General features: G+C 39.2%; 1 protein-coding gene across 4 annotated transcripts; it reads left to right on the forward strand.

The window, feature by feature from the left end:
• Positions 1-4,895: 4,895 nt before the first annotated feature.
• sppl3 (signal peptide peptidase 3) lies at positions 4,896-27,346 on the forward strand. 4 transcript variants are annotated; one of them, XM_029444914.1, is made up of 11 exons: positions 4,896-5,459; positions 16,754-16,831; positions 18,255-18,352; positions 18,454-18,573; positions 18,781-18,859; positions 19,720-19,832; positions 21,162-21,268; positions 22,622-22,785; positions 22,968-23,210; positions 23,416-23,525; positions 24,291-27,346. In XM_029444914.1, exons 1-11 carry the CDS (start codon positions 5,434-5,436, stop codon positions 24,497-24,499), a joined length of 1,347 nt encoding a protein of 448 aa, XP_029300774.1. In that variant the 5' UTR covers positions 4,896-5,433; the 3' UTR covers positions 24,500-27,346. The 4 variants fall into 4 exon arrangements, with proteins under 4 accessions (XP_029300774.1, XP_029300776.1, XP_029300775.1 ...); XM_029444916.1 differs by having other exon boundaries at positions 22,968-23,146; XM_029444915.1 differs by having other exon boundaries at positions 18,255-18,334.
• Positions 27,347-27,826: the final 480 nt, after the last annotated feature.

A 27,826-nucleotide genomic window follows, 5' to 3' on the forward strand; every position in this document is an offset into this window, starting at 1 on the left:
CGGTATTGTGATCCACGGCCAGGGATGATACCTACCTGAGTGGGAGGCATGTCACAAAACACCTGGTGATCTTGTGGCACAAATGCATCATGCAAAAAAATGTGCTTTGCTTAAAGGTCAGCTTTGCACAGAGCTTCTCACAAAGTCCAAAGTAATTGTGCATAAGCGGTTTGTGCTTGTGCCCACATTTTAATCCTAACATCCTATACCCTGAATATATGTCTGGAATAGTCACTTCAATAGAATAACTTCCGTTTAGTGTCTCAAGCTGGCAACCTATATAAAAACATGCATTTACTGACTGCAAATATCGAAGTAATCAATTCATGTATCACTGAATTATTTTAGTGATTCATTTTCTCCAGACTATGCAAACAGTAACAGATGGTGCAGATATTCTTAGTGGGAATAGTATCCTATTGTTAAATAAGGATAATATTAGAGAGTAATGCACATAGCCTACAGCGTTGCAGAACCAACAGAAACAGTACATAAAGTCACAATCACATGACCTGGAAGTTGGAACTCTCTGCAGATCTACAACAATTCTGACAGTGCACTCAGCCTCCCCATTAAATCAGATCAGATGTGTAATCAGGTACTTTAAATCGGCCAGAGAAATTAAGCATTTAGCAGGGCCTGTCTGTGCACACGATGTGCAACATCTGATATGTGTAATGAACTCCATTCCTCAACTGAAGATGGTAGAGGGCATGTTTGTGATGATATCTGTGTTTCTCCTCAGACTATAAAATGTACATGTTGCAAACTAGACGTACATCAAAGTAACTGATGTGCTGCATATGGTTCATACAAAAGTTGAAGATGAAAATGGGAATAAGACAAGAAGAGTAAATACCCGAATAAACTGTTGGAAGAATATAAATACTCTTTGTTTGTGTTTAACTTTCTACCTTTGCATGCTTGACTCTTGAATGCCCCTCTATGTACGTCGTCCACCTTTCTCAAAGTAAAGACTGACATCTAGTGGCCAAACTGATTTACTACACTGTTAAGAGGGAACTATTGTGTTTGGATGCATTTTTTTAAAGCACAAAAAGGATTAACTGAGAAAAAATAAGATTTTATTAAATCATTTTTGATCAATTCAACCCCAAATTAAGCAATTTTCGATGCATGTGCTACACAAAGTAAATTGCATTTGAAAGTCAAAGACCCAGTAATGTTTGCCAATTGTATCCAAATTCTTTAAGTAAGTAGTAAGGTATAAATTGCTCATATTTACTTAATGATGGCTACACTTTCATCCTAATGTTGAGTGCACTTAACACACAACAGTGAGCCAGCTAATGTATTCTTATCTACATTTTACACCTTTTTTTTATTTACACTTACACCTTCTGTAGACGTTAATATGAGATCAGTGCACAACAAATTTAGTTTTTCATCCACTTGAAGCTTATAATCGTAACATCCTGTCACCAATCATCACTGGATTAACAACCTTCACACCAGCCCGTATTTTTCTTTGTGCAGTTGGAGTCACACAAGCAACTTTGTTTTTCTCAACTGCAAACCTTCAGTCTACAGTATTTGTTTAAAATGATCACCTGATGTTCAGATTATCAGGGATTTCGAACGTGTGGCTGCCTGTTCTGTGTATCTGTCTACTCCGGCCTCTATGGACAGCTTTTGGATCCAGCTAATTCTTGAGGTTAAAACCGTGATAAATAATCCTGGCATCTTTGATATTTCTCTCTTTGTACTTTAAAGTTGTGACTTCTAAGAATGTAAATAAAGACTTTAAGAATATATACACCCAACACAGACCTGTGTTCTTCTTAGATGTTCTACTTACCCAAAAACATGGTTATAGAAAGATAGATACTTTATTTATCCCGAGGGACATGTAGGTATGTGTACCAGATTACGTAATGTAACAGTCCTGTTATATCTTTAATTTGTATTAATTTAACTACATATACTTAAGTAGTTGTTATAAACGCCCTCTTCTAAACCCAAGAACATTTAGTTGTGTTTTGGCTTTAGTCCTAGAGTGATGGACACTAAATACAATTCAGTTAGCATTAGTTTTGTGTCACAAGGTATCTGACTGCAAAAAAAACCCGTATTTGCCCTTGAATGAATAAGCTGTTTGGTTAATGCTCCTCCTGTGTCTTGTGAATATGTGATTTTGTTGCTGAGAACAGATTGTACATAATCTGTAAGAAAAGCAGCTCTTTGCAGACTTTGGTAATCCCCACACTCATTGGATAAAGGGAATCCCATTGACCCCTTTCTAAACTCCAATGCCATCTTTATCTACAGGAAAGACACTGTCTTGTCTAGCATCAGCTAATCCCATACAGGAAAATCTTCTATTGTCAGACATGATGATTCATTCCACTGGGCTTGAATCAGTGTGTAAAACTTACCTCAGATCAATATCGTGGAAAGGAAAAGCACTTTTTATTTCTAATTTAGACTTAATCAGGATGGGAAATTAAAAGCTTTGCTTATGCCTGCAGCTGTGTAATAGTCGACTTTTAATGACTAAAATGATCGCACATGATTTATAGCATCCTGGGTTCACATGGATGGTTTCACAGCCAGGCCAAGAATCTGTGTTGTTTTGTTACTGTCACTGAACAACAGGGATCAGAATAGAAATGTACAGTAAGCCGTGTCTACACCACACAGGGCTATATAATTCAAGCTTTTTATTTGTCTGGCCTTTGTAGTATTAATAATAAATAGTGTCATTGTTTAACAAACCAGTAAGTTGCTTTGCAACATTCAACCCATGTGTGCAGTAACAAAGAGCCTGCATGTTGCTGATGCACTCCTTACACACTTTGTACTAAAAGGATATCCTTCCTTTACTTGTTCCATCCATCCATGCGTCCATCTAAGCATCCGTTTTTTTATTTATTCATCCAAAGAGAGATATTTCAAAAGTTACTACATCCGTGGCCTTTTGTCCAATTTCCCACTGACCAACCATGACAATGTATATCAAGAACAGAAAATATTTTCCGTAGTTGATCATGGTCCCCAGAGAATGAATCCTAATCTTTTTTTGTGATCTTGGTTCTCTATCACACAAACATTTTAACTTGAACACAAAAACAATCTGATGGGAAGCTTGCCATGAACTTTACTGACCACATTCATGATCACCAGAGGATGTACCATTACTATTTTGGACACTTAGCTGGATTTGGCTACAAAAGTCTGTAGACATTCATGGTCCTGAATGAATCCTAATGTTGTTGGTGACCCCCTGACCTTTAATGTCTCACCACCATCCTGCCAAAACATCCACTTGGAAGACATCAAAGTTTAATGGGCAGATTGCCATTGAATTCATTGAGCACTTTTATACTACTTAGAAGATAAACGTTTCCGTTGTCCTTCTTTTTGTGCACCTTCAGTGAAAATGTCAACTTTGCACACAATATATCTCATAATCTGATCAGTGTAGTGTCTGTTATTGAATTCAAAATGCTTTATTCGTCCCTCAAGGGGCAATCGAACTGTTATGAGCCATCTGGGACGAATCCTGATTTTAATGACCCCACAGTCTTTCAGTTGTGCTGCGTACTAACAAGGCTTTTTGAACCGAACAAGACAAAGAGTCTACAGCCATGCTAACGGCTCTGTGAGGCCTTTAACGCTCATTGTTCAGAAAAGAAATATGTTAAAGAGAAGAAAACAAATGATTTCACAAATTGAAATGTGATGATGGCACTATTGCGGGGGATCAGAAAGACCATGAATGTCTGCAACAAATGCATGCCAATCCATCCCATAGTTGTTGAGGCAAATCACTACAAACACAAAATGTCAACCTCTTAGTGGCGCTAGAGAAAACGTCAGGGTTAGGGAATGAAGGGGAATGATAAGCTATCTTACACATGCACAATATTGCAACAATAAGTCCTGCCCTTTCGCTGAGGGCTATATGTAAATATTAAACCTAGCTTGAGTGCTGTGATTGGCTACAAGAGCACCCACTGAAAAACTCAACCACCCTGTGAGAGTTACACAACAACATGGGAAACTGGGAAAACTGGAATATTGAGGGCATAAAATTTGCTCAAAGGACAAAGTCCCCAATACAGGTTTGCCAACATTTATCAGAGCACCCTCTGGGGATCTGTATCCACTATAAAAATGTGTATTATTGCTCATTCTAGCAATCATTGCAAATTGCGACTACTAGACTAATGAGCTCTCTACTTTGACGAATGGCAGCACTGCATTGCTTCTTTGTCTTTCTATTCATCATCTGCAAAATCCTGAATGATAGAGTTGATTTTCACCAAACAGAGGGGAATGATAGCCACCATTTAATCCACTTCATTTGTATTTACATTCATCAGCCTAAGGGGGTGCAAAACATAAAGAATACAAATAAATAGAAAGGCTGAACATATTTTGACTATTTGAATTTTTTGGCTTTTTGTACCACACCATAATGTGTAATATGTTGTTGTGTTGGTTTTAGTGTGCTTCATTGTATATTACAGCCTAATGTATCTATCTTTTGACCAGGGGCCTCCAGACCCTGCAGCAGAACTGAAATAAACTCTTACAGATAATTCTGTAAACCATCCGTCTTTTCTTTTTGCTGAATAATCCAAAAAGACCTAAAGTACATGTTGTTTGTATAAACCTTGGCAGTCACTTGTAATTTGTTCACAAAATGTTGATATTGTAACCCACACTTAATAGTTATTTAAATGAGTCTAATACAGAGTTGTCCGTTTTTCAGTAATTAGTCAGTAATTAAAAATCATATTTTGCGATTACATCAAATTATTCTGCAATGAATATTTAGAACCACACATTTGATTGTATAATCGACGTTATGCTCACGGCTCCAGTTATAGGTGTATATGATAGGCTGCAATGCTGCCAGCTGAAGGGAAACCATTGCGAGCATTTCAGTGCACAAAACCGTTTCCGTGCACGTCCTACTTGTAAAGCTCTACGGCAGGGCGATTTTGCGCGTTCCCGTGACTCCTCGCCATAGAAAACAAAGCTGAACGTCTTCCATAACAGCTAGGGGTGCAGACTTGAGGAATATCAGAATTGATCCTGGATACATCGTGCTGAATATGGATTTACAGTGGGTGTAGCATCGTTGGAGACCGAGCCTTCTTGGCTGGGGTGACGGCAGGACATTAGCGAGACTGACAAAAATAACATCAGTGTTTTTTTTTCTCGGGGTGCTTTGTCTTGTCCACCTAACGATAGCAAACCATCATTCCTATTTCAATTGCAAGATATTCAGCTAGTGACTACTAGCTGTCGCCGGGATGTATCATCATGTTGTCACCCAAAAGTAACTGCTAAGACGTTGGATTGTGAAGGATAAGCAGAAAACCTCTCCGAGGTCCCATCGGGTTGTCACTGGGACCTGAATCTGTGTTAGCCACAGTCGCGGAGCCCACTGTTTTCGGCGATATGGCGGAGCAAGGCTACTCATCTTGGTGAGTGCGCACAGGCATCGCGCTACCGATTAGTAGTAGCTACCTAACGTTAGCTGCTGCCACAGCTGAGCCTGATTGATATAGGTCACTAAACCAATGAATTATATTTCTGACAATTCACGGAAATACTTGGCTTTTCACACAGACTCCTTCAGATGTATTTATAACCATCTAGAGAGCAAAATCTCACTCATCTAATTGTTCCCCCTGCACCTCCGATATTGCTAACAGCTAACTTGATACTGGTTAGCTAGCAGCGGCTAATTAGCTTCACCAGCTGACGCTATGTTAACGCTATCCAGCGTCGGTCAATTCCAATGGTGCTATTGTGAGCGAGTGCTAAAGAGCTAGCTGCCGAGCTAACGGCTTGATAAGCTCATTCGTTAGCCAGTTGGTGAATGACTCGTTCGCTCACATCAGCGCTTGCTTTCTGAAAATATATTTTTTTACACAAAGCACAACGTTACATGACAGTGTCAAGCTGATTATTGAACGTTAGCCGTGTCAACAAATTAGTGTTAGCTGATTAGATGGCTAGCTGGTCGTCGTCGATCCGCTGAACACAATAACAAAGGTTCTGCCGTAGAGCTAAGCTAGCTAACTGGCATCGCAGTCATGTCCCAAAATGCCAGTTTCAGGGTGAGCTTGGCATTGTGACACACGACAGGTTGTAACAAATAATATGTGCAGAATTGTGAGGTGCACACACTTGTAGCCAGGTTAAACGTTACAGTTAGGTTTTAGAGTTGGATGAGGACTGCTTTAAACGAAGGCAGTGAGAGGTGATGTGACCACCGAAATGCGTTGTCCCCATGAATGAGTATGACCTGACTTTATTTAGGCCTAGCTAAATAATGTAGGCTTAATTATGCTTGTTTGATCCCAGCAATACGGGTTTAATGTTTTTATGATAATTTTTTTAGAGCAGCATCTTCTTGCTGAACCGAGTCTCCAACAGCAGACGAGGTTCATTGAATGCTAGAAGTCCACAGGAAAGTTGTGTTTTGATCTTCTGGGCTTTTATAACTCCCATTTTAATGTCATACATTTTTGTGAATATTTTCTGGAAATGCCAGTCTTTATAGTCTTTTCACATCAATTGTATGACCATTCAGTCTGAGATTAGTGAGCCAAAGCTTTTTCTGCTATTAGGATATTTGTGAACACAATTACTTTTTTTTTTACATTCATACTAGCGTTGTGTCATTGTAGTCATGAAGCTGCAAAGTTGGGGAACATTTTTTACAGTAGGAAAAGCCCAGCCACTACATAATTTTCCTTTTTGATTAAATAATAGGCCATTGATTTGATATAATTCACATTTGTGGGCTGTTATTCTTTACGGCATGTTGATAAAAGAGTACATTTTTTCCTTTTTATATTATATTTGACCTGACTTTTCTTGGTTTGGGGGAACTGTTATGACATCCATTTTTACTATCAATATTTAACCTGCAATAGACAGCAGTGGTTTTATCAATGCAAAGTGACAGCCATTGTAACTTGGAAAATCCCAGCCCCCCATTTCTCCTTTAACATTCCTTAAGTAATGTTGATTTTGGGGCGTTATAGTTTTGAGAGGATCAGTGTATTGTGGATGACTCCCTCATAGACACTGCCTGTGTTTGAAATTGTAGACTAACATACTATGGATGACATAACATTGAGTATGTAGTGCGTTCCCACTTCTTAATATGTGGGCTTTGTGTATGGAAGAAAACCCTAGTTTTCAATAAGCAAGAATTTCTTAGTATTTAAGATCTGTGCTTACTGGACATACTTTACCAACCCAAAATACATTGCCGCTCTTCAGACTGTCTAATGCCGGACTGCGATGCAGGCGGTAAAAAAAAAAAGATACTAAAAAATATTGAATTAAGTGAAGAAGGTAATGTTGATTTTAGATGTGTGTTGAACAATTTTCAGTCAACGGTAGCGCCGACCGGTAACGTTATCAATACCGTCATGTGATGCACAGAAGACGTATTGCTTGAGTTTACTTCAGTGTAAAGAGTCTGCTGGTAATGGCACGCTTAATCGTGAATTTGATTGGCAGTATGTTAGTAGGTAGTATGCGGTTCCTTAGCATTTACACTTGGTATTAGGACAGTGACCATCTATTGTGTGAAAAATGGCCTAAATGTCCCTGATGAACTTCAGAGATGAATAATGAGTAAAAGTGACAAAACAGCTGAAGCTTAAACAATACTGAAGCTTGAAAATAAACATTTTTGCTTTGCAAACACAACTGATTGGCCATCTTTTTGCACTGCACGTAAACATATAATCATCAACAGCGTCACATGAGTTATTCCTTTTTACATATGTCTTTAAATTTGTATTTGTTTCAGAGACATTAGGTTGTAAGCGAGTATGTGCATAAGAGCTGTAAACCAAAGCTGAAAATGTTCGAGTTACATTGCCATCATATCCATCTATATGCAGGAGTGTAAAACCCTTGAAACGCCGCATTTGGCGTGGTAGTAATTGTGGTTTATACATTTTAAGTTAACGTACCATTACCATCAAGCTTCCTGTTCAGTTTTTTACTTCATATATTCAGTGAGGTAAAATAACTTAAAGTTACACACTGCTATATTTTATTTAAAAATACACAGTTAGCCGTTTTAAATCAGGCACAAATCAAGCTATCCTCAGCAAACATAAGTCATTTGAAAATGTTACTTCTGTTACTTCTGCCAGTTCTGTCTGTTTTTTCATCTTGCCTTCTTCACATCACATCTTGAACCATTGAACCCAACCCCCTGTTACAAAGCATAAATACTAAAAACCACAGAGTTGTGAAATACCCAACACTTAATACATTAAAGTTCTGCTTTTATGAGCATTAAAAAAAAAGCATTTTAATGTTGAAACATTAAATAACATAACTAATTGTATTTGAGTAAAGCAGGTGTTTGACACAGACCTCTAATGACATTGTGTGTACCGACATTTGGTTTGGATGCTGTGCTTGGCAGCATTTGCACGTTCGGTTTGCACAATTAGTTTTATAGCTACAAATTACTGCCTGGATAAACTGCTAATAAGTAAACCACAGCAAGCCCTGTTTATCCTTGTGGTGACCAACTGGCCAATGTACAGTCATGAAGGGGTTTGAAAGCTGGCAAGTTATAGTTTGATGCCACTTTCAACCACCTTCACAGCAGCAGGTAGCTTTGTAGTTTGCTTGAGTCTTAACTGGTGATAGATGGCTTTATGTTACCATCCCACTGGTACATCTGTTTGTTAATGGAGTTGTTTTCTCCGAGTTTTACGTTCTCATTTTCAGTTTTGCAGCTTGTAAAATGAATGCTGTGTAAGTCAGAATTATTTAACTATCACATTTTAGGTGAAATTGCAAAAGTGGTGCTTCCTGAAGAGAGCACAGTGATATAACATCACACAGATATATTGGGTAAGAGCGGACCTCTCAGTTCTCGTATAGTATTTAGTTTTACCTGTCCATCAAGGCTAATGTCAAATGTCCCTCTTTGTATCTGGGAAACCTCAATCAGTCTCTGCACTTGTTAGTGCCATCTTGTGAAAGCTTTTAATCCGCTAATTAGGAGTGAAAGAAGAAATTATCTTTAATAGAAAACTATTACGTCTTGCCATTATTTGCTATCGCGGGGAGATTCACTACACACATTGTAACATATTGGACTTCGTTCTGTGTAAATTGTATTCATATCTTTTTCTGCAGCCATTGTTCTTGCCCAATTTTTAAGTGCATTTGCTTTGGTTCAGCATCTCAGTTGAATGCTCTGTTTAACAGCTGAAGGGTCCAGTCTATATTATCGTCAGGTCTGATTGTAAGAGTCTGATAATGTGGCAAGTGCACATAAGTAATGTCCCAGTAAGGTTTAAAATATGAGTAAGAATAACAGAAGGGGGAGGCAGATAAGCATGTTTGTTCCTAAAGTAGCACACAGCACTCTTTATTACACATGAGTAAACAAAAGCATCCCCTTGCTTCATGAACGGCTCTCACTCTTGGTTTAATAAGATATAAATGGAAACCAAAGGAAAATAAAAAAGATCATAGTTGAACCACTCTGCCCGTATTGTGCGGTATAATCCTCAGTGTGAACATGGCAGCCAGCAACCACATCAATCAAACTGAAAGATGGTGTTTCCCACACATTCTGTAGGTTCTTCTAGGCTGATGATGGCTACAAAGATTAAGTAAATCTGTCATAAATAACGACGAATACCCACAAGAAGCTGTAACCAGGTTAATAGTTTATCAGCTAATTGATCAATTGATTATTTTTAGCGGTTGTGTTTCACCGTTAAATCTGTAGATTGTATTGAGGATTGATTCGTAAGCATTGCTGTCATATGTGGCTTTCTTCTCAGTATCACGAGCAAAAACCAAGAGTGTGACCATATTTGTGCAGCTCCCGTCTACTGTAAACCTAAAACTGCAGCTTGTTTTTACTGCCTTGCAAAAATGTTTTGGAAGCTTATTGTGGTTTTTGTACAAGTGGGCTGAGGTCTTCAGCATCGAAACACGCAGTAGTAGTCCATTAGTATGTTTTCCTTTTTGTTAATTAATTTACGAAAAATCCTTACTCAGTAAACATGGTTATTAAGCTCTAATTCCAAAATCCTATTGTTAAGACTATCCACAGTACAATCTAATTTAAGATGGGCCTTTTGTATACATTTACTAATCAACTTATCATTCACACAACTCACAAAGTAGAAGATGTTGAGCATGTCGACTTCTGCCCATTTAAAATAAGCCGGTTCACCTAATTAACAGTAATGTCTCGTGTAGTCTTTTGTAATGCAAATCTGTGTTGCACTACAGAAGATAAAAGACAGCAAGCACTGTCATAATCCTTTTTAGATCTTCTCTTATGTATACAGTATGTTTTAACTATGTAGACATAACTAATAAGAGCACACATTGATCCAACTGAATCTGACACAATGCTGAAGCGCCTGTTCCTTGTGTCTTGAACAAACGCATCATTTAAGATTACCCTACAGAACTCCTAAACAGTTTTTAATTTGAAGATACAAGGGCCTAATACATCTTGAATTTTGACGTTGAGACTTTTACTCATTGTGTTCATATGCTCTGAAAAAAATAACAAAATGATTAAATCTGGAACTCGGTCTTGATATCTGTGACCAGCAGCTAATCTAGATCTGTCTTTGGCTTAACATTTTCTAAAACAAAACACCATCCTGTAGGGCATCCTTGTGCCTCTGAGCTGACAAACTCAGGATCTTAAATGCCCTCTACGTTAATCTTTTCTGTCTATTTCTACGTTGAGATCTTATCAACACTCATTTAAACAGGGAAACATGCCACAGAAGGGCGTAAACACTCACCAGACCAGCAATGTGGGGGAGGTGTACTTATTTTTCATGGAGGCAGAAAGGTCACTGTTGATCACAAATTACATCGGTGTTCCTGAAGGATGTAACCTATTACATCCATAATTGGATAAGAAATTGGAGGTAGATAAATGTTAATTCCCAATTGGATGTCCAGCGGCAAATCCAGCCAGTGGTTGCTGTAAACTGGACTGAATAATAGTGCATGTAAATGTACTGTATATGCTAGGGGGCTCTCATTGTTTCAGTGTGTGTAATCTATCTCCATCTAATATGGTGAGACCTGAGTAAAAATAATATTTTAAATATCCGCGCCTCACAGGGAGCAGCATTTGTAAAAGTCTTCATTGTGGCCTGGTGACCCGGCCCTTAGTGGTCAAGTCATGCATGCAACTGGCTTGATGGAGGACGGTATTGGAATTGTGTTATTGAAAACCTAGTCTGTCAGTGAACAAGGACGTCTTATGGCACTTTGGGCTGCCATCCAGCCCTCAACAGTCCGGGATTGTATTTTGTTTTTAAATGTTCCATTCATCTATCTCACCCATGTTCTACAGGCTTCTGTGCGCAGAATTCAGACGAACCAGTTCGGTACTAGAATATGAATTAGGGCCGTGGTAGATTAAACTAGCTGTCTATCTGTTCGCTGTGTTGACAGTGACATCATTAGTGTCTGCGTGTAGAAGAATAAGGTCAGTTTCTTAATCACTTTCTTAAGCCCAAACTGTTGGCAAGAAACTTAACCTGTTTAGTTTAGAACTTACAAAAAAAGGAAACTGTCATATTGTTGGACGTTTATTATCACCTACATCTTGGGTGAAGTATACTGGCCCATTTGTAATTTGACGGAATATGTAAAGATGATGCCGGAGTGGGTTTTTCTGTCATTTAATTCCTGTATTGAACAAACAAGACTGGGGAAAAGCTACATGATGCAGTATTGTCCCAGTGTCCTGTTTCCACAGTGAACCACATGTCCCCCTTCACCTCCTACACACCCTGTAGTCATTCCTGTTCTGCTGAATGAATGAAAGAGACGAGAGATTCTGACTTTTTTTTCCTCCCCTCAGTATCACAATGAAAACTGTGAATTCCTGCTTCACATGCCACCAGAATGAAAAATGATTTGGGGCAGAGAGTCTTCTTTATGCAAGGGCTGTTGTCTCCGTCAGTACTGGGAAGGAAACGAGTAATGCAGCCCAGCGATACTCGGAACTGAAATAGTATTCACTGCATGCCAGCAGAAAAGGGCAGCCCTTAGTCGCAGGCCCTGGTATTTCTACATATGAGAAATATTGCTTTTTTTAGTACCTTGTTAGCAGATATTATCCAAATGAATTAACCTTTTCTGACTAAACCAATAACTCATGAGCTCTTTTCAGACCATTATAGCCAGGGTTTTCTATATTGTTATTATAATTGTCCTTGTGTAAGTTCTTTGTGCAGCCTGCATGATACAGTATGTTGCAGAGGAAAACCATTTATATTCACTATGTGTTGTGTCACTATTGCCGAGTAAGGATTGAGGTGCTGGCTACAGATGTAGTGTTAGAGTTGGAATGAGAGACATTTTTGCTTTCAAAAATATGACCCAGAGCTCACTTCGTCAAACTTTTAATGCAGTAGTGGGGAAAATAATACTATTGCAGATGTTGGTTCATGTTGGGTTTTTTTTTTTTACAACCTTATCTTGTAGTGTAACACATATCCTGTTAAGTGCCATAGTGTCAGTGTTGGCAGGGTTTTTGCTAATGTAGTTTTCCTGTAGTTTTGTTGTCATAACTTTCTCTCTGCCACTTTGCACCCGTTGTCGCTACATCTCTCTGTCTCATTTCAACACCTAATTATTCATTCTAAAGTGAACGGTAAATTCAGCAATTAAACATTTTCAAATATAGCCCAACCGGTGAACAGGGGATTGTTGAGGCGTATACAGATATGAGAGTTCAAAATAACTAAGTATCCCTTAACTAAGTAGAGATTTTGTATGGAGTGTAACATTTTACAGTTTAACGATAATCTTGTGCTGTATGGAGCACAAACAATGTAATTGTGACACTATTTTGTAACTACCTTAAACACATTTTGCTGATATGTCTGCATGCTAATATTGGCCAAGTGCGATTTTTGTATCGATAACGTGTGATTCATTGAATTGTGGGATTGTTATCAAATGGAGTGTGCAGGCCATGGCGTTTTTACGTTAAGCAGCTGCCCTTACAAAGAATGTGCTGTTGTGCTATGCATACATTGGAACACACTATTTCGTCATTACATTGTGCCTCCATATATCCACCCTCCATATATCCGCTGTGCAAAGGATTGTGGGTCAGCCAGAAAAGCATGCTGGCTTGCATACTGCAAAATACATCTGGTTGCAGTAGTACATCCTGGTATTTTTGGCATACTGCATTTGACATACTATGTATTGGGACATAATACATCCTTTTCTGGCATATTTAATAGTATGGTAGTATTGGTATTGAAACGCACCCTAAGTTTTATTATTGTTTTGTATTGTGGGATGTTTTTTAGGACATTATATTGAATTCAGACACTCAAATAAAATGGCCAAACAAAATATGGACAATTTCAGACACAACCCATGATTTTGTTCATGCCACTGTAAAACACTATGATTGTCTTCACTTGGTTGAACAGTGCTGATAAATCAGACGATGGATCAGCTGCTGGCGAATAGATTTCAGTGTTGGATGCATTTGGTGCTTTTTAAGACGCTGATTAAATTGGGGCGAGCTGAAATGCAGACTAAGGTGATGATGATGATATTGGGGCTCACTTGGTTTGTTATGTTTTTTAACTTCAGCCTGCATTCCTCACCCATGGCCAGATAGTTCAACAGGTCAGGATTGGGATCAAATCTGCACCTCCCAACTGCAGGCAGCCACTTCACAATGCCGGCCTTGTCTTTGCCCCAGAAAAGACCTGCATTATAAAGTTGCAGCTACTTCAAGCCCGCAGATCATGTATATGGAAACAATCTGTTGCGTAGACGCAGCATCAGTCTCCAAACTAGAAGCCTGATCACACATTTGTCTAAAAACAAAGAGACATTTTAGGATTAGTTAGATGTGTAGTCTTACAACATTTTGTTTCTGAGAGCCCAGAGAATCTATTGGTTTTAACAGACCTAAAAGAAAATGAGCTGCTGGTTAAGAAAAAGCTTCTTCTTTTTTAAGCCATATTCATCCTTCATCAAGAAAGTAGACTTCAGGTCTTCTGTACCAAAACTAAGATGCGACCATCTTCAATCTGAAGTGTATGGATACTGTTCTTAACGGCAATCCTCAGCTAAGGATATGCTTATGTCTCTTATATGTTGCCCTTTGAGAGCAATACTAGAGGCTAGCTCTTTGAATAACTTTGTGCTCTAGTAAACATTTTAATCATAAACCCATTTTGTTGACGCGGCAACACTAAGTCCACGGCTCCAGGAAGTGGCGAGGTCGGGCGTGGACCACCTTCACCCCGGGTCTTACCAAGCTGACCTAGAGCCGGTCGTAAAAGGGAAGGGGTGCGCTGGATTTCTAACTCGAGACAAAATGAGAGCATAATTTTGCAACTGAATTAGGCAAAATAATTGTTTTATATTGTTTTCTTAATCGTTGGAAGCCAAACTCGTAATTGAACATTTAATTTGATTAATCACCCAGCCCTAGACTGGTATGCTGCATTTTGTAACGCAGTGTTTGGTCACTATATTACATGGTATCGACAGATGGATAGAGACGGATCTTCTTGCAGAAATGAACAGCACCGTCTAGATTTTGTATCAATGTAGTTGTTCTGCCTGGGAAGTTGTGGTAGATCTGCAGCTCCTACAGTTAGTGGGCCTTCATCCGACAGATGTTTCAGGAACTTAATAGTTTTTTATTTTATATAGTTTTTTCAATATGCTGTACCATACAACTAATGTATACAGCTTTTATCTTGTTTTAATGCTGATTATAATTTATTAACTGTGAGTAAGTACCTTTTTCTTTTTTTAAACAAGGTGCTTTACAAAAGACGGATGTAAAACTGTAAACTATATACACTAGAGCGATCAGAATTGCATGTTTTCTTTAGAGCACCCAAACTATGGGTGAGTCATATGCTCCAGAATTGCATCAATAGGCCTAATTAAAATGTAGAAGACTGTACCGTTGTTGTGAGCAGAGACCCCCTTCCTTTTGTTGAGTTTCCATTTTGTCACTTGCCTTATTGATTTTCATAATCAATCGCTTGTTTTCCCCCCCAAGTTCTCTTTTTTTATTCAACAAAATGTGCAATTCCTTTTTTTTTATACTATTGAATTGCTCACTTTTCTTTTTGTTCGATGCTTTCTTGTGTGTAATTATGACACCCACTGATCTCAGGGGGACAAATGTATGTTATAACACAACATTAGTGTTCAGTATCAGAGCTTTGTGTGATTATTCTGAGGTTTTCACATTGTATTAGATGTTCTTTTGGATGGTCACTGAAAAGGATTTAGATTTCTTCTAATCTCATATATTTGACTGCAGTGATAATAGTCGACCCAGTTCCCCTTATACACACAATGCACAGCCAGGTCAGTTGGCCATCACATAAACAGACTTACTGCTCGGTTAGAGCACTTGGTGTTGTATACAGACTGTACTTCTTAATCCCTGATATAACATTTTCTCCACACACGCATCAATTCTCGTTGTCAGAGTATTTTTGGCTGCTTGCCTACGAGAGGGAAATGTGTCCCGTGTGCTTAAAGGTATTCAAAGTTGTGGTGATAAAATGGCCACAACCGATGTGAGATTGTCAAGGTGCAGCATTTAAAATGATTGACTGACTTACAGTTGGCACACTCCATTTTTTTAATTTCCACAGCGTGGTGGTATAAACAAAATATGGAGAGAACTGTGAAACCAGGATTTTGAACCGATAGTTTGTACGTCTGAATTGATTATAAAGTAGGTGGAAAACCGCCCGTATTCAAGGAGGAAGAGGTACCTGCACATTTTAGCACAGTTAAACTAATGTTGGAGGTTTCTGCGCAGCTATTGAAGCTCACATGTTCTTCTCGGTTATATAATACATGTATACACTATATAATAATACAAGTTAAAGTGGACTGTGGCTAGAATCGGGTCCATTCTAACTCACTGTCATGACATGACATATTTAGTTTAGGGCTCTACTTTGATAAGTCTTTTTGCTGGTGTGCCACAGTGGACATTTAGGTACATTGTTAGAAATAACAAATGTGCAGTCAGTTAATCATAAAACAGTCTTCTGTGATATTTAACTAAAATAGTGTGTCTTTGACTAACAACTCCACGCTTATAAAAGCATCATGCATTGGCAGATTGACAGATTTTCCTCTTTCAAACATGATCAGAGAGCTTAGTGAACATTACCTTTCACAGTTTATATAGTGCATCACATGAGGATTGAACTCAAACGACACCTTCTCACTCACCTCGGCTTGTAATGAATCAGCAATATGGTCAAAAATAAAACATTTGTGTTTTGGGGCAAAGTTCCAACACTCAAACAATAATGATCATTAATATCAAGTCGCCGTCGGCTCGCTGGCTTCTGTGCAGCATGATGTGTGTAAAAGATCCCAGCGAGCACCAACAAAAGGAGGAAGCAGCACGTTAACAAGAGCGTGAAGTCTTGGAGTCTTTTCACAATGGCTGATTTACTTTCCTGCTGTTCATGTGATGTTTAAGGAAGTGACTACTTTAATAGATGCACATTTGTTACAGTTAATCAAAGTAATGTCACTGTGAAGACTGTTGTTATGGAAACTGATTTTAGTTCAGCAGCAAACACACTGTGTACTTTTGTCTTCAGTATTACACTAAAGTGATGTGAAAATGTGTTTTTGACTAGTTTCATTACATAAATGGTTGTGCTCAGAGTCTCATGTTTGTGTTCCTCTCTCTCTTTAGGGCGTACTCCCTAGTTGACTCCAGCCAGGTGTCCACCTTCCTCATCTCCATCCTCCTCATCGTTTATGGCAGCTTCAGGTGAGTGTCACTATACAAACAATCACTTCAGCCGTTCGACAATGACTTAGCGCGTCTTGTTTGCCACATGTGCAAGGAAGTATAATTTCTTAAACAACAGTTGATACTCCAAACTCAGTCGCAGGCCTGTTACTTTTGCTGCAGCACATAACAAAAGCCCTTATGTTTTCTTAAGCTTTTGCCGCACAAGGTCGAGTAGAATTGTCTCATTTTGGATCCCAGGCTGCAAGAATTTAACACTCTAAAGAAAGAAAAGGGTTTGTTTGTTGTCAGTATGTGTGAATGGTAAATGTGTTATTTACAATGCAGTCTGGATTCAATCTAGTAAAATTGTACATCTTTAATGCGAGTGAAAACTCCTTGTCGCAGCAGTGCTTCACTCTTTCCCAGTCCAAGTGTACACGGTGAGCAATAGATGTAATGTGATTTGTGGTTCATTTAGTGCATTGAAAGAATCTACAGTCCTGCACCTAATGGTGTTTTGATTACTTTAGTTGAATTAGTTGAGATTGACCAAAACACTTTTCTTTTAGATGCGTCTTATGATCAAGTAAATGGCTTGATAGAGTTTGATGCTCAGGCTGAACAGATCAGTTCAATCTGCTCTGAGCTCATTCTCTGAGGTGGAAAGGTTGTTGGTTCATTTGCAGATTTTCTGGAAATTAAAATGTGCTCTATATTTGGTTTGAAACATGCGAGATGTTTTCCACTACGCACTTTTAACAGCAGACCTTTTGACTCGTTACTGATAACATTGTGAGACAGCACACACAATGCCAGGACCGTGAAACTGAAGCAGCTAAATACAACTCAGCCATCATTCAGTTACTTCTTTACACCTGCACTAGGACTGTCTAAATGTCTTCAGTGATAAAGGCCTATCCCCCTCCCTGTAAGATAGACATAAGGGAAGGATGGGAAATAATATTTTTATAAGCATTTTTGAGTTGTACAACTGTTTGTATGATCATGTTCAGGAATGTTGATGTCAGGTATGAAGAAGAAAGAACCACAGCAAGGAAATGAAAACATTTTGTGGGTGAGACACTTCGGTGTAGAGCCTCACAGACTTAAGTTGTGTCAATGTGCCAACATTTCATCCAAACTTCTTTCTTTTTTTCACAAACTGATTAAACTAAATTCTACACTCAACATAAAAGAAAGGAAGTTTTTTTTTTTAAGAAGACAGTTCTGTGACTTTAAGAAGAGTCATCTTCCATTGATGGAGATATTTACTGTATATGTATGAGAGCTATCGCTTTTCAGGAGTTGTAGTTATCACTAATTCATTCACCTTTTGTCAGAAGTCTTTTTAAGTCTCATGCACAGCCTCGTATCGACAGTTTGCATGCTTTTGAGATTGTAATTACTGATGCCCGAGTCCAACGCACTCTCCTGCTCTTTCTCTCCCTCCCTCCTGCAGGTCATTAAACATGGATTGTGAAAACCAGGAGAAGGATAAAGACGGGAACCCCACGGGTTTTAACAGCAACACAAACAACAGTGAGTGTTACATACAAGGCAAGGACTAAAATATACCGTCAAAAGTTTTTCTTGGATTTGAAGTAACCATTTTTTTTGTTTTTTAAGTCCTCCTCACTGATGTGTGTATTGTTTTGCAGGTATTCAGACTATAGACTCCACACAGGCCCTGTTCCTGCCCATAGGAGCCTCAGTGTCTCTGCTAGTCATGTTCTTCTTCTTTGACTCAGTACAGGTGGTCTTTACCATCTGCACTGCAGGTGAGCGCCGTAACACAAAAACAGCGGTATAATTACTGTAATAAGGCTTTCACGTTTCTGTTCAGTAGTTACCCACTGAGACGGGACTCTTATCTGCGTTGATGATTGAAACTGAAAGACCATTAGCTGCCTCATTAAACTGACAGAAAACGAGTCTAGGTGTGTTAGGCCTTCTTTTCACTGCTGTGCTTTGTTCTTCTCTTCCAGTTCTTGCAACAATTGCATTTGCGTTCCTCTTGTTGCCAATGTGCCAGTATCTGACCAGACCCTGCTCTCCACAGAACAAGTAAGGACATGTGGATGTTATTGTCCATGCTGTTTTATACGTCTTTTACAAATATTTATAAATCTCTCTGCTTCACTATAATTCGTAAATCACAGTTACTTGCCCTTTTCAACATTTATGTGTTTAACTTACTGCATACAATATCATTTTGAATAGCCTCTGGGCTCAGGTGTCTGGACATCTAAAGCACAAGGAAAAACCAACAATACAATCCACCTACTCCATAATCAATATGAAACCAATCTCTCTAGTTACAGATTCAGAGCCGGCTAACTTGTTTAACTAAACCTTTGTCCGCTTTACACAGCCAGTAATAAGCCAACCTCAACCCAATCTTTTCTGCTCAGTGTTTAGGTTGTTGTTGTTGTTGTTGTTGTTGTTATGTTCGTCTTCACACGGTCTCACATAAAGGATGCTCATGCTCTATTTTGTGAGGCCCTTGTCATTTCAAGCCAGTCAGTGTCACTCCAGTCCAGAAGGAGGTGGTAATGCACCTGAAGCTGTTTGGTACCCAAACAAAAACTCCAGATTGAGAACAACTTCTACACTTTAGCTGTTTGGTAACAACAATAACATGAATGAATCGTTTTTATGGATTACAATTCACAGGTTTAATCATCTTCACTGTCTCTTGCTTGCTCCACTCACCGCTACAGATCAATGCTGTCTCACCCTTGTTGTTCTTTGTTAAGTACGCAAATACTACTCTGTGGTGAAATATATCAACCTGTAAATGTTTGCCAGCATGCATCACTTTTTCTGATGCTGAAATATCCCATGGATGTTCCGTCTCTCCTTACCCTTTCTATCTGAGTTCTGTAGGATTTAGATAAGAGTGTCTTTTATTTGTCTTGTTGCAGGATTTCCTTTGGCTGCTGTGGGCGTTTCACTCTGGCTGAGCTCCTGTCCTTCTCCCTCTCTGTTCTCTTGGTGCTCATCTGGGTGCTGACTGGACACTGGCTTCTCATGGACGGTGCGTCTCTCACTCTCACTGTCATGACTCTTGTGTCAGTGTTTCCATCCAGCAGAACTCACTACAAATCAGAACGTTCATTTTTGTTTCACGGTCTCCCAGAAAAAGGTTCTGCAGCAGGTTATGTTCTGAGGATCCAAAGATTAGTAACATCGCAATGACTGCAGGCCTGGTTTGGTTCACTTTGATTACATTGTCCATTATTAGACAATGAATTGAACTGTGTGAGGAGAAGTTATGTTAGCATAGCTGCCAACTTTGCTGTCATTCTTCAATAAAGCCGAGAATCTGGACAAAACGTAGTTTCTATCATCTTCTGTGGAAGAAGGAACTTGACATCATGACTCAATGCAATAAGAAGTTTTTAGCAACACTATGTTCAGGCTTTTGCTGCAGTGTGATGCATGCTAACACAGGGAGAATACACTCAAGTTATTCAGCTGCTGTATATAACCTAACTGGCATTTAAGCTAACTGGTCTTGATCAAAGTTGGAATCTTAGTGAAGCACTGCAAAGTGTGTGGGTGTGTGCACTTCTTTTATTTCACCCAGTTGACTTCAGTGATGTGAAACATATTACTGTGTTCTTCAGCAATGTGAAGAACCAAGCCCGGACACAAATAGTAACACTTCATCAACACAAATGAAAAACTCTTACGCAAGATAAAGTGTTTAAATTGGAAAAGAGTTTTGACAAAAGCTCTAAATACTGTGTGCGTCCCCCTGCATTGGAACCAGTAAAATAATGTTACAATGCCCCTCCAGAGAAAATTCAGATATTTTCATTGCATGTTAAACAGAACAGAATCTGGCTGGGTAGCAATCCACTCCACTTAGCAGCATATTTCTTCTTTCTTTTTTTTTCTTTTTTAAAGGAAATGTATATATAAATTAGAAATACTCATACTCATAGAAATGCCACATACAATTTTTTATGTATGCAATACAGTATTGCACTTGGGGCCGAGGTGCTAGTTGTTTTGGAGCTAATGGTGATGGGAACCCACAGTAAACACACAACTTATAACACGTGAAATGCAGCCAATATAATAAACACTTGTATGTATGAAAACCCTGGCATGCTCCCATGTTTAATCCCAACACCGTCTTGTGTCTTATCAGGTCAAACCTCGTGCACCCAAAAAGTGAATTAGGACAGAAATGTCATCAGAGTAGTCTGACTAATTAATTAATTAAGCCTGTGTGCACGGTAATTAATGTTTCTTTATTAAACTTGCTCAAATCACTTCCCTTGTTGCTATTTCAGCTAATCTCCACTGTAACGCAGAACTGTGTTTTTATATATCTTTGTGTTTTTCCTCCCCGCAGCTTTAGCCATGGGCTTGTGTGTCGCCATGATAGCCTTCGTGCGGCTTCCCAGTCTGAAGGTGTCTTGCCTGCTGCTGTCAGGACTGCTCATTTATGACGTGTTCTGGGTAAGACATTCTCCCATCCAAAACTTCACACCCGTCACAGCTGATGTACTGCCATGAGATACAGTAGACAGACCGTGTTTACAATGACACACTCGTTTAAAAAAAAAGAAAGAAAAGAAAATGTCTACAAATATTATCCATTTTTTATACGACTTCATACAAAATGGCTATGATTCAACTTATGAAAGCCCTTACATGTGTTTTCTAAACGTACACAAGCAAACACCGCATTAAAGCTAGTTTATTTGCTGCTTAGGAAGTGGTGCCCTTTTTTCCATTTTCCAGCAGCAGTGTGTTTTGACGGAACTGGGTAGTTGGCATTGGTGCAGTAATCACTGCAGGAACAAATACAAAATCCAACCTTCATAAACAGAAATGAACAAGATGAAGGGGAGAGCGCTACAATAGATAACAGATGTCTCCCTGAGCCAAAATTAGGATGAACATCACGATTTCCTTCGAGAAATTAAAAATCATTTATGTCTAGCTGTCTTTTTCTGGCACTTATAGCTAATAAATCCCATCTAAATCTATATCTGGCATCATCCCTGCTTTGGATCAGCACCCGCACTGAGCACAAAACACAAAAGCAATGGCCACTTATTATCGTGCGCATGTGTCATATTTTATTTAAACCACTGAGCTGAAGTAATCAGTTAAGATCTCAATCTGAGGGTAGTGGAGCTCACGGGGGTCTATGAGCTACTTTATATGCATTATCTGTTTCATTCAGATAATAGGTTTGTTTAAATAGTTGTTTTGTCTTGGAAAGAATTAAAGTCGAGTAACACTGTCATATCTTATTTACATACCTCCCACAAGAAATGTTTTGACGACAGAAAACTGCTGCGTTTTTCTCAGGCTTGTCTCATGTAACATTAAAGCGGAGCATGAACTATGTTCTACACACAAAAGCAAAGTAAAGTCAGACGGAAGAAATCATAACTGACACAACAAACTGTTCCGCTGACGTTCAACCAGTGAAAACATTTCCTGCTCTTGCTCTCCACGTTGGGAGCCTTGCAACCTGCCATCACTCATTTACCTTCAGTGTTATTTCCCCACTCACCATTTGTGTTCTCGATAATGTTATAAGAGACAAACATTAGATGAGTTAATCCCACCTGCTTTGAGAAGTTGTTTGGAGCAGACATGGGAAGGAAATAAATTGATGATCATTCTTCAAGTTCAATTGATAAAGTTATTTAAATACCAAACTGGCTACAGCTTCTCAAAAATGAGATTATAAATGTATTACTTTTTTGTTTTATGACAGTTGATCAGAGAAAATAAGTCATATATAAGACATCATTAGTGAACATGACCGGTCTAATTCCTCCTTTTCCTCTCCAGGTGTTCTTCTCAGCCTACATCTTCAATAGTAATGTGATGGTCAAAGTTGCCACCCAACCTGCTGAAAATCCCATAGATGTTCTGTCCAGGAAGCTCCACTTGGGACCAGGGATGGGGCGCGACGTCCCCCGTCTCTCCTTACCTGGCAAACTGGTCTTTCCCAGGTAAGACTGGTGCAACCACACGGGGGGGGGGGGGAGGGCATTACAGCCTTACCGGGCTGCTAGCATAGATTTGACATCAGGTCAGGACCTATGTGTGCGTACAGTAAAGAGAAACATGATAGTACACATTTATTGCATGACTCGTTGGTGTACTTACTTCTACTTCTCTCCAACCCGTGCAGCTCCACAGGAAGTCACTTCTCAATGCTGGGAATAGGAGACATTGTGATGCCGGGGCTGCTGTTATGCTTCGTCCTGCGCTATGATAACTACAAGAAGCAAGCAAATGGGGAAGTCCCCATTTCCGGACGCATGCAGCGCGTCTCCTATTTCCACTGCACTCTCATCGGATACTTTGTGGGTAAGCAAGCAATCGATGGACGGATGGATGTGAAAGGTCAAGGCCTTTATTGTTTCAGTGCGGGGTATGTTTGGAGGTGATAGTTTCAGTTGTTTGGCTGCCATTATTTTGGTGTTCTAATAACACATTTGGAAATAGAATCTTTCAGAAAATTGACTTTGAAGCTCAAGTTTCCCATTTTGTCTCTTTCAGGGTTTTTGAGCGTACTTTAAAAAGAAAAGAAAATGAAAAAGTATTATTTGACTGACGATGATGTGACTCTGTTTCAGGTCTGCTGACTGCCACTGTGGCCTCCAGGATCCATCGTGCTGCTCAGCCCGCTCTGCTCTACCTGGTGCCCTTCACCCTACTGCCTCTGCTCACTATGGCCTACCTGAAGGTACGGGACGGGTCACTTATTTAATTCCCCCTGTTAAAGCGGTTTGTTTAGGGAGTTTTTCTTTGTCCGAAGTAGGAGAAGTGAAAGGACAGAGGGTGTCATATTTTTGGACGGATTGTAAAACCCCCTGAGGCAGATTTGTGATTTGTGATTTTGGCCTATATAATTGACTTGACGGGAGATGAAGGTTCAGCCTTGCCAGTTTTGCTGAACTCAGCGGTTCTTTACTGTTCTCTGTCAAACAGGAACGAGCGATAAATATAACGGCTCCAGTCTTCTTTTACACATAGTTTTCAACAGTACAGTGTATTTTACTTTTGACTGAAATGATGTAATTCACAGACTTCTATTAATGTCAACACTTCCTGTTGAAGTTGAAGATTTTTTTTCTGAACTTGCGAAAATGTTTCATGTTAAGTGTTTCTTAATCGTGACTGTAAATTTGACAGGTTAACAGTCCGCATCCGCTGCTAATATTCTTCTAACTGCAGCAAAAAAGGGGCTCATACTTATACGTGTTTCACCTTTTTATATATTTTTATTTTTAGATAAGTCAGTGGAGTCACCAGCCAGTCATCATCAATGACCTATTGTTTGCTGAATAATTATTCTGAGAATTTCAGAAAGCTAAAAACAAGTTATGTTGAGTAGAATGAAAGAATTTGTCGACGGGGGTATAAATGTTAGTAAGTTTGTTATTTTTACTTCAATAAAACGTCAAACACATTTGCTGCATTACTCATGTCCCGTGTCTGTGGTCCGCAGGGCGATTTGCGGCGCATGTGGTCCGAGCCCTTCCACACCAAGACCAGCAGCTCCCGCTTCCTGGAGGTATGATGCACCCTGGGATAAACGACCAGTGCGGGGAGGACTGCGGATCCTTTACCTTTTTATTAGAGGGAAGGAGAGAGGGCACACTCACAGTGAGGCCATGTTGTCATCACTTGTTCATGCTTTCCGCCAATCTTCTGTGAAAACCCTCAGAAGGACACCAGTGTGTGGATCACAACGCCCCAACACGACTCATCTTTGGTCCCTACATCCAACCCGTTTCATCTCCGCTTCCTCTTTTCTGTTTATTTCCTCTCCATTATAGCACATCCTGCCTATGCTGTGTTTGTTCTGCCCCCCTCCCTCTCTTTTTTTTTTCTTTTTTCTTCTCTCATTTTGCCACTTCCCTCCCATGGCTCGTTCCATTCGTCAGGCCTCTAGTCTCTCTCTCTCTGCGTTTTTCCTTCTTTTCTCTGCGTCTTTAATTTTCAATACATCTGTTTTTCACCGACTCAGATGAACTCGAGGGCCAGGCCTCCCCCCTTTTTGTGGACTTAGGGTTGTGAGACATGGCTGGGGTTTATATATATTTTTTTAGCATTGTTGTGGTCATTATTATTATTATTAATATTATTATTATGGAACGATTAAAACAAACTGAGAAGAGGCGAAGTGTTGCAGTGGCACAGGACGGTGCTCGGGAGCAGCGACACAGTAAAGGAGAAGAGTGTTCCCCTTCCATCCGTCTCCCTCTTCCCTCCCCCTGCTTTCTTCATCTGTCCCATCATCCCACCCCAATGGCTTCTTCCCAGCGCTCCCTCTGACACTCCCTGCGAGCCCCACCCTCCTCCTCTCTGATCATCTGCTGTCCCCATTCCCCACCCTCACAGATAACTATGTATTTTATTTAGAAAAGTTTTATTCTTGGCATATACAGAAATGCATTATAAATTGTTAAGCTGCCCCCAGCGTTTGAGGGGCCGCTTCTATTTGTATATATGTGTATTTGCGGTATCTTGAGTTTGTATTTGTGTTCGGGAGCATGTTGAATAGGGTGGGAAACTGACGCCAGCCAACAGCCGAATTTTGGTGAAATTTTGCTGTTGAGTCGAATGGTGAGCATCCATCATTTAGAGGTTGTTTTCTAAAGTTTGTTGGCTTGTGTGATAGAAATGTAGCTGATGGATCTTCGGGAAGAAAAAAAAAAACTAAACATCTTCATCGGTGGCTGGTTGACGAAAAAGTTAGTTTCCTACTCGTGTTAAAGTGTGTGTGTGTGTGTGTGCGCGTGTGTGTATGTATGTAGTGTGTGTGTGTGTGTGTGTGGGAGAGCGAAACAGATTTGAGTGAACGGTTGTTTTACTTGATTTTAATTTCGAATCATGAAAATGTTAAAATGACAATAGTCAGGTTTCCATTGAGCTGGGCGTGTTGGATCAAACGGTGTCGTAAACACATGACTAATGGAAACAGTTTGTGTCTAACTTGTACAAATTTACAGAAATCTCAACAGGGGTCAATTTTCTTTTTAACAGTCTTTCTGCGGACAGATGGAAATGTAAACAGTGTTTGTTTGTTTTTTTTTTCAAATAAATGAATGTTGAATTAATTTTAAGGTATGCTACGTTACTTTGCATCATGGAACCACATCATACACCGTGCTGGGGTTTCTACTGAATCTTTCTTGTGCACTTCCCTAAATTTACACGTATTTAACGCCATGGAAACTGAAACACTAAACGCATCTCATTTTAGACCTCTATAAATGTCTGAGCACGATGGTATCGGATCACTTTGTATACGTTTTGACAAAAGACGAGTCAGTGGAACAGCACAACAGCACATTTCATCTGAACTTCACCTCAGTCGATGAACACCTGACTATTGTGAAAGTTTGGACTCAAACCTGGAGATGAGGGAAGACGTACTGTGGTTAGATTCATGTGTAGTTACAGATGAAGGGTTGGGATAAAGGTTAAGTGTTTGTGTGTGTCATCACATAATAAAGTGTTTGGATCTAGGGAGGGGAGAAAATCAGTTATGCCCCTCAAAAAATGGAAGTTAATGCTAACTCATAGGAGTTTTTTACTGTCACTCTTTGGTCCCTGACAGTCGTACCGTCTTTTTTATTGTCCTTCCACTTTATTGTGGTTGTTTGTCACTTAATATCAAATGTATACTGGAAAAGGTGTGAGTGATCGCACAGCAGGAAGTCTGATAGACGTACGGACGATGCAGTTTGCTGGCTTTTTGTTTTGTTTTTTTACTTTTTTATGCTATCTGGCCGTGCATGTTAAGTGTACAGTTTATCATTTCTCGGACTGCTACTGCAGTTCTGAGTCTGCTGGCCAACACTGAGGCACTGGACCTGTGAGCCTGCCTACAAAGAGCAGCGTCAGTGGGTTGGACACAGGCAGCAGGTCAGAAAGACTGCGATTGGTCAGCTCTGACTGGTTCACAAAAGCTAAATACTGCTGAATGCCGTCAGGTTGGGACGTCCGGCCTGCCGCTCAGTGCAGCCATGTAAACTCGGACATCATGGAACCACAAGCCCCCTTCACCTCTTCATGGACATGGAGAGAAAAAATAGATTTATATACATGTGTGTGTGTATATATATATACAAATATATATATATATATATATATATATATATATTTCTGTGTGTATGTACATGCATAAATAACTGATGGTGATAACAACAACAAAATAATAGAGGGGTTTTTTAATAGAAAATGGATTTCCTTTTACTCCCTTGTTTGTAATAATTTTTTTCTTTAGTGCTTTATTATTTTTATTTTTTTTCTCTCTACCTCTTCTCCCCTCCAGCAGAGGACTCCAGCTCTGTTGGTGCATTGATATTACAGCTGAATGGATTCTGTATAGAAAAATGGTGAATAAATAAATTAAGAACTGTCTAGTGAAACATGAATCCTGAAGCGCTTGATCTAAAACACTTTGTCTCCTTTTAACCCCCTCCCTCTGCCCTCTGCCCTTCTTCCCCTCCTCGTTCAGGATTCTGCTGTAAATAAACATGACTCTAACTGTAACACCAGTGTGTCTTTTTCCTTTGGTCACCTTATTTGCATTGTCTCTACTACATTTATTTGACAGCTATAGTTACTGGTTACTTTTCAGATTAAAATTCTACATTCAAACACACGTGATAGGCTTATAAAATACAACTCTATGTTAATAAAGATTAAACCAGTGGTTTCCAACTGTACACAAAAATGTCATGTTTCAGTTGGTAGCAATCCCTCTAAACTTCTCAGATGGTTTCATTTAAATAACGTTTTGAGGGCCAATTCTTTTTATATATATATATATATAATATATTATATATTTATATATATATATATATATATATATATATATATATATATATATGACTCCAAAAAAGGAAAATAGCAAAGTCCAAATAATTACCATAAATGTACGTAGTAAAATTGTGTTCTTCTTTCCTCTCCCATTAATCACAGTATACACAATATACAGAACAGTGTATAAAGTAATTAAAGCCACAGTAG

The sequence above is a fragment of the Cottoperca gobio genome, chromosome 12 (assembly GCF_900634415.1).
Source record: "Cottoperca gobio chromosome 12, fCotGob3.1, whole genome shotgun sequence".
Taxonomy (NCBI): domain Eukaryota; kingdom Metazoa; phylum Chordata; class Actinopteri; order Perciformes; family Bovichtidae; genus Cottoperca; species Cottoperca gobio.

Excerpts from the sequence above, each read along its gene's own strand:
- sppl3 (XM_029444914.1), top strand. The coding sequence starts at position 5,434 with ATGGCGGAGCAAGGCTACTCATCTTG. Across the intron at positions 18,353-18,453 it reads CAGTGAGTGTTACATACAAG|GTATTCAGACTATAGACTCC; the intron begins GCAAGGACTAAA and ends ATTGTTTTGCAG. Across the intron at positions 18,574-18,780 it reads CTTTACCATCTGCACTGCAG|TTCTTGCAACAATTGCATTT; the intron begins GTGAGCGCCGTA and ends CTTCTCTTCCAG.